This window comes from Poecilia reticulata, chromosome 19 (assembly GCF_904066995.2).
Source record: "Poecilia reticulata chromosome 19, P_reticulata-male-v2, whole genome shotgun sequence".
In the NCBI taxonomy this organism is placed as follows: Eukaryota; Metazoa; Chordata; class Actinopteri; order Cyprinodontiformes; family Poeciliidae; genus Poecilia; species Poecilia reticulata.
Window position 1 is genome coordinate 19,283,545 of NC_088848.1, and position 12,018 is coordinate 19,295,562.

The 12,018-nt window shown below is 40.3% G+C and overlaps 1 protein-coding gene across 8 annotated transcripts in view; it reads left to right on the forward strand.

Annotated features, from left to right (window-relative positions):
• Nucleotides 1-9,838, forward strand: part of abcc3 (ATP-binding cassette, sub-family C (CFTR/MRP), member 3) — a 61,805-nt gene extending 51,967 nt beyond the window's left edge. For 5 of the 8 annotated variants that reach the window (XM_081600355.1, XM_081600354.1, XM_081600357.1 and 2 more), the window contains 8 exons: nt 2,058-2,257; nt 3,281-3,407; nt 4,215-4,316; nt 5,179-5,325; nt 5,415-5,573; nt 6,885-7,051; nt 7,138-7,332; nt 8,979-9,838. In XM_081600355.1, coding sequence (XP_081456481.1) covers nt 2,058-2,257; nt 3,281-3,407; nt 4,215-4,316; nt 5,179-5,325; nt 5,415-5,573; nt 6,885-7,051; nt 7,138-7,332; nt 8,979-9,090 — 1,209 coding nt within the window. In that variant the 3' untranslated portion in view covers nt 9,091-9,838. Of the gene's footprint in view, nt 1-2,057; nt 2,262-3,280; nt 3,408-4,214; nt 4,317-5,178; nt 5,326-5,414; nt 5,574-6,884; nt 7,052-7,137; nt 7,333-8,978 lie in introns of those variants that run through there. The other 3 variants (XM_081600358.1, XM_081600360.1, XM_081600361.1) reach the window with 3 other exon arrangements.
• Nucleotides 9,839-12,018: the final 2,180 nt, after the last annotated feature.

Consider the following 12,018-nt stretch of genomic DNA (forward strand, 5'->3'; position numbering starts at 1 on the left):
ATTATCTTAGAAGTTACACATCTTCTTTTCGGAATATTTGTTGTAATGTAATTTTTCTAGCTAAATATTATTTAAAAATGTCCACAAGGTTACTAAAGTAGCCTAAAAAATCGCTGTTCTAAAAAGAACCACATTCTGTGTGTGAAACATTTATCCTCGCAGTAATCATGTTTTTATTGAGTGATTTTCAAATAAAAAATGAATACTGTAAAAGCTGCTACTTAGTGCTTTGTACAACTGTTTGAAACTGCTGGTTACTGACCAAGGGATTTGAGCTCCTTGATGCATCATATTGACAATCAGAAGGAGAACTGGGCATAAGTGGTTGCATCATGGGGCTTGGTTTAGGGACATTTAAGAGTGACTTGCAGAAGTGTTTATGATCCTTTTGTTATTTTGATAGTTTACCAGCCCAAACTTTACTCTGTTTTTTAGGGATTTTATTTGACAGACCAACAGAAAGTACAACAAAATGGAAACGCTCAAATCTGTTGAATCAAAAATCAACCTTTTTGAGCTTTACATCAAGTTATAATGTTAATCCCTCATCAAAAACATACCTGGATTGTTGATTGATTCTTTCATGCCTGTTTGAGAAACCTTTTGACCATCTGGCAACCATTCAGCCATGCAAAATGCTCGGTCAGATCTAGCACCGCCTTCAGAGCGCAGCTCCTCCTCCGACCTGCAGCTTTCAAGCTTCTGACTCACAGCGCATCCCTCCCCGCTACTTCCCAGTCAGCTCCTTCAGACTAGCCAGCAGCAATAAGCAAACACCTGCAGAGCTCATCATACGAGCTACTTCTCAGAGCAACACTAGTAAAAACGTTAATGTTGTGATGGCTTCTTGAAGGGCGGAGCTTCAAAAACAACAGGAGTTTTTAAGAGACGGATTCCTAGTTTTAAGGCATTAAACTACATGGTCATTTTTTTAAAGTTATATGGCATTTTTTAGTTACTTGGTTATGCAAAAGAAAGTGGCACTAAATGCTTGGATTTGCTGTATTCAGACATTTGTTTGTTTCATTTGTGCTGGTGTCAGACTAAAAGGTCTGAATGCAAATGTATGCCACACTTTACAGATTTTCATCAGTGGGGGGGAACAAAAAAAATCTTTGGAAATCAAATTTCATGCCCCACTTGTTGGTATGCGACATAAAATCCCTATGATTCATTCAAGTTTGTGGCTGTGAGGAAACAAAATGTGAAGAACATTGAGGGTTCGGAACACTTTTGCAAAGCGCTGCCTGTCTGGGATCAAAACCAGCGCGTCGGTATTTACGCGCCAGGCTTCAGAGTTGGTGGTTATAACAGGAAGACTCTGTGTGTGTTCATGCTGTGATTCTACCTGGACCTCCAAATGAGCAAAGTCAGTAATAACAGGGTCATTTCTGTCCTGCTGCTTTTTCATAACATCCACCCTGCATGGTCTGCTCTTTGCTGCACGACTCTTTGTTTCTTCTTCTATTTTTTTTTTTTTTTTTTACCCCCTCCTTCCCTGAACTGATCTAGGAAACAAACTGAGGACAGACATACTGTCGATTCTAAAGGCTTCTGGGCTTCTAACACTTTATAATGAATCCTCTTTACAAGACTATAAATGTGATTTTTTTCCCCCTTTTTTTTTAAAGGCAATATGCTGCATCTGTAATAAAAAACAAAACACCAGCAGCTCCACTCCACTGGTGCTGAGTTGTTGTTGCAACATTACTATCCAGCAGCGCACCGGCGAATTCATTAAAGTGTTTACATGCCGCAGCGCAAAGAGCGTACAGCATTCCTGAGGTCAGCGTGCTGCTTATGAGCCGATTGCGATTGGAAAATGATCAAAAATCTGAATACCGGAATATCAAATAACTCTGCAGGTGTTTTGTTCTTTTTTTTTTAGCTGCTTTAATTATTATTACTACTCGTACGCATGTTTGTGTGTGTGTGTACGTGTGTGTGTTTGAACTCATCTTTGTGCATTTTTGTCTTTCTGTAATTTCTAAACACGTGGGAGGGCCTCGTCAGGTTGTAACGCCATGTTTGTCTCTCTCCTTCCTCGACGCCTGTAGAGATTTTACGTTGCCACGTCGCGGCAGCTTAAGCGCCTGGAGTCGGTCAGCCGCTCTCCCATATACTCCCATTTCTCTGAGACCGTCACCGGCTCCAGCGTAATACGAGCCTACGGCAGACACACTGCCTTTGTCCTGATGAGCGATATGAAGGTGGACGAGAACCAAAAGAGTTACTACCCTGGTATCGTGTCCAACAGGTAAGTCTCCCTCCGGTTTAGTCAGGAAACACTAACTGCCTTGGTCTATGAGGAAATGCTTGTAGAAAATGTAAATATTTGACCGAGTAACTTTAGCAGAGTGAAATCATGGCGGTTTAATCCCAACAACACTAAAATAGAACAAGGTTTCTTTCTTTTTTTTACACTGTATTTCCAAAGTTATTTTCTCGCCTATCTTTGAATAGATATGAATTCATTCAACATTTTCTTTTTAATTTATAGGGTTTAATATGATGCAGGGCTGAAATGATTAATCGTATAAATCATGGCTAATTTAGACATCGATTAATCGTTTAGCAATTCATTTAAGACACCGTGTCTGTTTGTAAAAGAGGAATCCCTCAAATAGGGAATATAGTTTAAGAAATCCAAAAACTAGCTTATATTCTTAGATGGATTCAACTTTACAATTTGTATTCATGTAAAAAAAATAAAAATAAAAAATACTTTGAGTCTTTGGATCCACTAATGTCTGACTTCACAGAACCATTTTTGCCTGTCTTCATTCCCACTGTTTGCTCTGCCTCTGATTCACAAAGCAAATAGTAATTATTAGTAAAGAAAATAAAGTGGGAATTAACAACTTGGACACTTGCAAAAATTTTTGAGTTTCTGGCACCAAATTCCAAACATGTTAACATTCCCAAAACCCAGTCAGTGGAAACGTTGATGGTCTGTAAAGTTATTTTACTATTTAGAAATTGTTTAGAAATTTACAGTCATGTTGTATCATGGAAATGAGAAAAAGAATCAAAGTTCTGTTTAAGGTCATCTGTTTTCAAGTGCCAACAAGATGCAAGATGACAATCATTTCTACTCGATGTAATTATTTCTTATAACCATCTTGATGACGAAACATTTCATTTCCTCTCAGCGCACCAACCATCACCTCTCTGGCCACACCAGTTAGAATATGGTTATCTTTTCACCCTGACACAGAGTGTTTGCATAATGTCAGCATAAAGTGGGACGGTTTCTAACTGGAAGCCCGTTGTCACGCAGGTGGCTGGGAGTTCGTATCGAGTTCATCGGGAACTGCATCGTGTTGTTTGCCGCTCTCTTCGCTGTGTTGGGAAAAGCAACCCTGAGCCCGGGCCTCGTGGGTCTGTCCGTGTCGTACGCACTCCAGGTGATGTAACTCATGCCATATGAGCAACTTTTTGCTGTATGTGCTGCACTTGCAGAGCCTTTTCCACTCCAAATTTGTGTGTTTTGATTTATTTTTAAGCGAGAGACCAACACACAGAGGAGCATCATTGGGGAGTGGGTGGAAAAGGTTTACAAAAAATATCTATGTATGAAATGTGTGACGGGTTCCCTTTACTTTAATGCCTCTAAATAAAATCCAGAACAAGCAAATGTCTTCAGAAGTTAATTAGTGAACTGAAAGTTATGGCAGAGAGGCAGGAGGAAAGTTACTGTTAAAAGAAATCAAGTCCTGATCAGCGATATGAGTTTGTGGCCACAATTGGAGGAAAACATCCCCCTAAGCACAGCAGCTCTACGCTGAAACATGGTGGTGGCAGTATCATGCTGTGGTGATGCTTTTTTTTGAAAAGGATTTAGAAGAATAAGAGCCTCTTTCCTGGAGCCACTTCTGGTGACCTATGCCCTCAAAAAATATATATTTTATTCATGGAAGGTGGCTACATGTTGGTCCCAAAAAGACGTGCCATAATTTCATCTTTATATTTGAAGATATTTTAGTGTTAAATTAATTAAAATCCAACAATGTTTTTAAAATGACCACCAGTGAACTGAGCCCAAGCAGTGGAATGTTTGTGCCAAAAAAAAAAAAAAATCTTTTTTTGGTCGCCCCCTCAAAACGGGGAGTCCTGTTCTGTTGGAGCAGCAAAGCCCAGTCAGCAGGGATCTTGGTCAGTAGATTTCACCATGTGGCCTTGAGCAACTTTTAAAACCAGGATTATTTGAACAGGTGACCATGTCTCTGAACTGGATGGTGCGGATGACTTCCGACCTGGAGAACAACATAGTAGCGGTGGAGAGAGTGAAGGAATACTCCGAAACCAAGACCGAGGTATGTGGAGCATCCTCAGTTTAAACAATTAATCAGATTAACGATTATTGGAATAATCGTCTACTTATTTGTGCAACAAATAATCATTAAGTCGAGTATAAAGACTCTTTATACTGAAAGAACTACACAGTTCAGAGCACTATTAAAAAAATATAAAACCTTTTTGCATTAAAGATGAAAAACCATCTTTGTAAATATATTCTCTAATGGAATGCTGTTATTGCATTTTAGGCAATATGATTATTTTTGTTGTCTGAAAAGGGCACTTTGTTCTAACAATACATAAAATAAGCTGCCAAATTTACCACATTTTTTTATCCGATGAATCGATTAATCGTCAGAGTTATCGCTACAAAAATAATCATTAGCTGCATCATTATTTTATTTTTAAAATGTTTTCAGAAGCTTGTTTCTCATGTTCCACAGAAGCTCATGCAGGGCTGAGCATGTGTTTGCTTTTAAATCAGTGATGCCGCCCATCCTCACACACACACACACACGCACACACACACACACCTCCAGACCGACTCAATGCTAGACTGAAAAACACAGGAATTCAGCCACATTTCATAAAGCTGCTGTGCTGCTCAGCTTGAGCTGCGCGGCTCCTATAAACCGTAACTAGATCCAGAAATGTTGCATTACCTGCTTCCAACAAGCCCCCGCCTGCTGCCCAACACAAACACTGCGATTTGTACACGCTGTACTTTAGCAGCACGGCTCCCTCCGTTCACTAGCTGCTCTACGCCTGATGAAATGCTTTGGCTTAAAAGAGAAATACAACAACAACAAAAAAGTCCCTTCTGATAAAAGTTACCAGAAAGTGTTCCTGTCAGAAAAAGGTGTGCTCTCTCTCTTGTAGGCCCCGTGGGAGGTGGAGGAGAAGAAGCCCCCTGCGGAGTGGCCCACGCAGGGCAACGTGGAGTTCAACGAGTACAGCGTTCGGTACCGCGAGGGTCTGGACCTCGTCCTGAGGAACATCACGCTCAGCGTCAAGGGAGGAGAGAAGGTAGTGACAATATTATTTTTATTATTTAAATTAAGATGGATTTTTAATCAGGCACGGAAAAGGTGACCGCCCGGTTTCATCCTGAGCAGATCGGCATCGTGGGTCGCACTGGAGCTGGGAAGTCCTCCATGACGCTCTGCCTCTTCCGACTGCTGGAAGCCGCTGGAGGGGAGATCACCATTGACGGCGTGAAGATATCGGAGATCGGCCTGCATGACCTGAGGTCCAAACTCACCATCATTCCTCAGGTACAAATCTCGTCACTACGCCGCAGGCACACCAGCCTTGTTTCTGTCACCGGTTTTTGATGCGCTTTTTGAAGTATTGCGTAAGGAAATGGGGTTTCCTCCACCATGTTTTTGTGTTGGAGATGTTAAAAGTTACAAAAATGTAGAGGTGTGTGAGCAGGCATCATAATTTGGAAATGTGTGTGAGGCCAACGGGCAGACGCAGGGGCAACAACGCGTCCCCTATAAACTTAGATTAATCCGTCTTTTCTGCCACTGTTACTGGTCTCTAAAACCTTATTTAAAATACGCAAACGACGCTCAGCCTGGTCGGGTGGCAAATAAAACCTGGTGGCCCGCCAGGCTTATTGTTCACTGGGGGAAAAGGTTGATGGAAAAAAACATTTTCAATTTCGCAAAAATGTTTTAAAGCCCGGTTGAGGTGGTTTTTTGATTTTGCGAAAAGGTGTTAATGCGTTAAAGAAGAGATGGAAACACATTTACCAAATAAGTTCTGACGTAGCGAATTTTCCCATCCACTGATAGGTCTGTGCGCTCACAGACATTTGATTACGCACAAGCGGCTGCACAATTCATGTCCATCTTCATAATTTAAGTGCGATTTACATGTATAGATTGTCTGTTCAGCTTGTTAAATACTAATTAAAGCAAATGACATGCAATTTAATTGAATAGGTCATTATTATTTTAAAAAGTGACCAGTAAAAATAGAATATGACAGATTTGTCAGTCAAATTCTATGCTCTGTGTTCTGAGCAGCATCATGTTTTTTTATTTATTTTGCATTATATTCAGAATTCCTAATTGAACTTTCTGAACAATAGTGTTTGTTCAGAATAGTGTTTGTTGCAGTTTATTTTTACATGTTGGACCAAGTTGTTTTTGTCACTTTCAGTTTTATTTATTACTTATTTTACATTTGCTGTTCAACCCATAAGTGCGCTGACTGAACAAATTAAAGTTTTTACTTGTTTGACCAAGCTTGTGAAGCTGCTGGTGTATTTCAGTGAGCTGCAAAGTTATCAAATACATTTGTAATTCAGAACAAATGTTCTGAATTACAAATGTTTGTGTTTTAAAAAAAGAAACATTTTGAAGTCAACATGTGTTTCTGCATCGGATCGGCATCATCCGATACTAAATCAGATATTGGTATCGGAAGTAAAAAAATTTGGATCGGTGCGTCCCTACTTCAAACCATCAGATGGAAACATACTGAATTTGCTTTTTTTCGCAATATTTTAAAAATGTGCTCTTTTAAGATTTTCCTTTTTGTTGTCTGTAACAAGCCGGTGTTTGTCTCTTCCTCAGGAACCCGTGCTCTTCTCGGGGACTCTGCGGATGAACCTGGATCCGTTTGAGAAGTACAGCGACGACGACGTGTGGAAAGCGCTGGAGCACTCGCACCTCCACAAGTTCGTCAGCAACCAGTCGGCAAAGCTGGGGCTGGAGTGTTCGGAGGGAGGAGAGAACCTCAGGTGCGCTCAGCAGACTAAAAAGGAGCCGCTGAACAGATGCGGATCGGGTTCTTGTTACTGAACGTCTGCTGGTCTTTGATCTGCAGCGTGGGCCAGAGGCAGCTGGTGTGTCTGGCTCGAGCTCTGCTGAGGAAAACCAGGATCCTCGTCCTGGACGAAGCAACGGCGGCCATTGACCTGGAGACGGACGACCTCATCCAGTCCACCATCCGCACTCAGTTCGAAGACTGCACCGTCTTCACCATCGCACACAGACTGAACACTATTATGGACTACACAAGGTCAGACAAGGGCAGATTTTTTTCCCCAAATCTTCCCACCACCTTGAATGTATTTTATTGTAATTTTTATATAAAAACAAACATTTTCAAAACATTTCACTAGTACAAATCTGAAAAGTGTGATGTGCATTTGCATTCAGCCCCTATTACTCTGATACAAAAACTATTTTTAGATTGTGAGATTATTAAATCCATCTTCCACTTGACACTGATTAGTGTTGCGGTTGGGCGATACGGCTTAAACATAAAATCAGGTTTTTTTCATACCGATTTTAATCTATTTTTCTCTCATACCTCTCTAATTAAAATAAATAAAAATTACAAATGAAAGAAGATATTTTGAAAAGCTGGTTTTTAGTTTAATCATCCTGTCTGTGAGTTGACCTGATCTTAAAGCCCAAATAAATAGAAGCTGTGAAGCACGCTTGTCAAACAAGATGGCGACCATGGGCCTGTTGATGTCTGAACTACGGAAACCCAAAAAGTGCAAAAGTGAAAAAATAAATCCAGATTTACCAAAAATCAAGTTTTCAAAGGCAGAATATGCAATTAAATGATCAAATTGATTAATTGCCCAGCCCTGCTTCTCACAAAAAATATCACGATAAAATATATTTTTTCATGACTCTGGATCAGAAAAAGACGATTTAATGAGCGACTGAAGATGAAAAAACACAGAGTGAAGACACAGATCAGAGTCTCCGTCTGTTCCTAAGCTACAGCCTTCTGACGTCACGGTAAAGCGAACGCTTTTATGGACAATGTCAACACTTTGTCACACATTAACGTGAATTATTGATCACAATAGCCTCGGTCCTCTGAATGATCCCTTAATGCCTCCGGTAATGGCCGTCGCCAACACGAGTGTAAAGAAGATTAGCTGTTCAAACCCGGCTTTTATTACATCTCCCAGCTTCTGCTGCCGACATCCATCTTGGGGAATCGAGCGGAGTTCTGATCGTTGGGAACAGAGCCGGCGGACGCTGGGTTCTCGTTGGGGGAGCAGGAAGCAGGACTCGTAATAAAAGAAACCATTGACGTTTACGGTTAAGCCTGATTGAGACTTGTGTCTGCAGATTATCGTCCCTCGCTGCTGTTATTCTGAGAAAGTGGCAGCTGGCAACACGGCCAACATGTGGTGTTGTCCCTGTGTTATGACTAAACGCTTTAAGGGACCAGAACAGGCACTTTTCCTACATTTTGACAAGCTATGATCACGAACCGTAGAGTATTTTATTAGCGTTTTGTGTGATAGACCAACACATTTAAATCAAATAGCCGTATCACCTGCTCAGTATGCAGCAGGTGATAGCTGCTTAAAAAACAACAACGGGGAGTTGTTTTTAAGAATAAAGAAGGAAAGCCACCAGCTTGGCAGTATTTCAGATATTTACAACAACAAAATGAAAACCAAATCAATAATTATCGATATTGACTGACATGAAACACTTATATCGCGATACGTTTTCCATCCATGTCATCCAGCCCTAATCTAGGGAATGACTGACGGCTGACGGTAAATTTGCACTTACCCATACATGCAAAAAAGCAAGCTAGCTAGCTAGCGAGGGTGTATTAGTGGTTAGCAAAGTCCTGATTGAACAGCCACAGACGGTCAGTAACTTTTGTTCTCTCTCTCGTTGCAGAGTGCTGGTGTTGGACAAGGGACAGATAGCAGAGTTTGACACGCCCACAAACCTCATATCAAAGAGAGGAATCTTCTACGGCATGGCTAAAGACGCAGGACTGGCACAGTAGAGGATCAGCTCAGTTCATCGCAGCCTGACTCTGGGCTTTAAACGTGGCAGCCGAGCTGTTCATCACTTCGTTCTTACATTGACTTGCTATATGACATGATTGTGTTTTATGTTTTTCTTTAGGAGCACTTTCTGCTCGTTTTGAATGAAGCCTGAACTCATTTTTGCAGGCTTGGGTCAAATTGCACTTGGGGGCGGGGAGTTCTAGTTCTCATCAGAAGACACATTTTTCTTTTCTTTTTTCTTTTCTTTTTCGGAATGGTTGTTAACACCTGCAGCCACTCTTCCAGCTGTCCTTCTGTCTCATAAACAGGAAAAAAAAAAAAGCCATACATGCAAACGCTGCTTGACCCAAGCCTGCTCCTTCGTGCCTTCTGCCAGTGTGATAAGCCAGTGAATGTATCATATTTAAACTTGGCTCATTGCTGCAAAACAGCTAACAAGGAGGAACTTTTATTTTACTATTCAAAGAAGAAGACTGTGCCACTGTACCGTCCTCACGAGACAAAAAAAAAAAAGAAAGACTACACTTTTGTGATAAAAACCCATGTTATTTTTGTACTGTACCTTTATTTAAACTACTTATGAGAGATTTGTATCATCTAGGGATGCTTCAGTTATATGTGTGATTCTTCTGTGAACCAAATCTATAAAAACTTGAATTGTATACCACCAAAATATGAAAATAAATAATAATGATATGCCTTTATTAAAAACAAAGCAAAAGAAAAAAAACAATGGAAGATTAATCAGTGTGTGCTTTGTTGCTCACTTTATGAGCCAAATGTTACTAGATCGTGTTGTCACATCGTGTGAAAAGAAGGTAAAATTTTAAAAATTGAGGAGAAACTCCTTTTATATACATTTTAAGTTTCAACCCAAATTTATGGTCCGAGTCAAAAACCACCTCAAGAGTCTAATTGAACTGTTCAGTAAAATCATTTTAAAGTATCAAATGGTCCTAAACTGAACTTGAAATATTTAATGTGTCTACTTGCAGTTATTTTTAAATTATCACATTTATATAAATATTATTAAATTTATTTTTTAAGGATTTTCTTGCCCCCCTCTTTGGGTTGAAGTATTTGGGTTATTTCCTGTAACAGTTTTCTTGGCTTTTTGAGGTCTAACCAATGTCTTTTTAAATGTGTCTGAGTGGAGACACGTTTAGATTGGTTTGAAACTTTTTCACAGCACAAGTATTCTTTATCCTGAATTCCTGAATCTGTGTATGCAACCTGATTTATAACAGACAAAACAACCCGGTAGGTAGGCGCATATTGTATTGAAATGTTCGTAAAGAGCTGACCAAAAACATTAGCACAGTTGCTAATGGTACGTCGACCGGATGGTGCTGCTATACTCTTTGAACGCCAGGTGGCGCTTAGTTAGTACATTATCAGTCTATCAAACGTGCAAAGGCGCATAATAAACACCAGATGGCGCTTTTACTCCAGGGGTGGCGTTCTTTAAACTTTAAACCACTGCACCCGAATGTTTACATTGCACTTGGTGATGTAAATTCAGCAATCTAAACTTATTCCAATGAGATTACGGTACGATGTCCTTGAGCTCATCTACAGGCAATGTGAAGTTTGGATTAACAAACTTGGTGGAGATAAACAACAATCCTGTTAGTCTTCACATATCCAGGTGTAGCACACTTTGGTAATTACCAACCTCCCTCTTGCAGAGAGGTTTTACTCCTTGGGATCCTGCAGTAACCCACCACCGTTGTTCTCGGTAAACATTTTTTATAATCTCACCCTGCTTTTCTAAGAATGTTCTCACTAGCTCCCCGAAGGGCTTGTTTTCCTCCTGCAGTCTGACTGACGGTGGCCTGTTTTGCTCCCCGTTTTAAGGCTCCTTGGACTGCTTAGTGTGGTTTTTCAGGAAAAAAAAAAGAGAAAGATTCCAAATGAAAATCCCACACCTGAAATGACCTCTGCAGCTTGTACCTGCTTTGCCATGAGACAGTGTGAACCAGATGGGAAATGTGAGTCATTTTAAAAACTGTAACCAGGGTTTTATTTTTGATAAGTTCGCAAGTCAGACCCAGTAAAAGAGACAGAGGCAGCAACAGCTTTAGGAAGAGCAGATTTCAGATCCCTTATGGCAAGATGCCTCTTATTCTACTAAGAGGCAATCTGTGGCTAGCATTTCTTAATATTTCCTCCAAACTTAATATTTGGAGTTTTTATAAGCTCCAAACTGATGATTACTTATAAAAACTGATTATGTACGTTTTTGTCCCTGATGTGCCAAAAGCTGAGATGGCTTGAGGTGAGTGAGAGCTCTGCCAGAATCGTCTGTAATATGAATATAAAAGGCAATGTTATCTGGAGTGGCAGGAGAGTTGGGTTCTGGGGTTCTGACTTGCCCCAGCACTTCATACCACAGGCGCCTAACTCAGACATAAAAGCATGACTGACGTAAAAGTTTTGAAGTTTTTAGAAAACTTTATTCAGAATGTTTCTGAATATTATGTCTGCAAATATGATCTGATTAGGATGTTCTTTCACTCCCCAGAGTTCTCTGATAAGTTACTGGAAGTCCTGGGCTTTCCCGTCACTGACATAAAAGTAAGGTCAGGTTCACTCTCTGCCTGTTAGACGCTGTGGTCATGTTGGGGTGGAAAAAGTTGAGTGTTATCAGCATGTGGTAAAATATTTTGAATTATCCTGCTCTACAATCTGAGCTATTTAGAGAATGTGACTGTTACAAAGAAGTGGACCGTAAACCAAACCTTGAGGAACCCCACACGTAAATCAGATTTACAAGGTAAATCTGATTTAACAAACAGGGTAGTGAAACAAAGCAATCCCAGTCTGTCATGTAGTTTGATTTGATCGGTTGTGCCATGTAGCACTGACATTTAGTAATATGACAATGAAAACAACCTTGACATGAAGATTTTCAAATGGTCAGA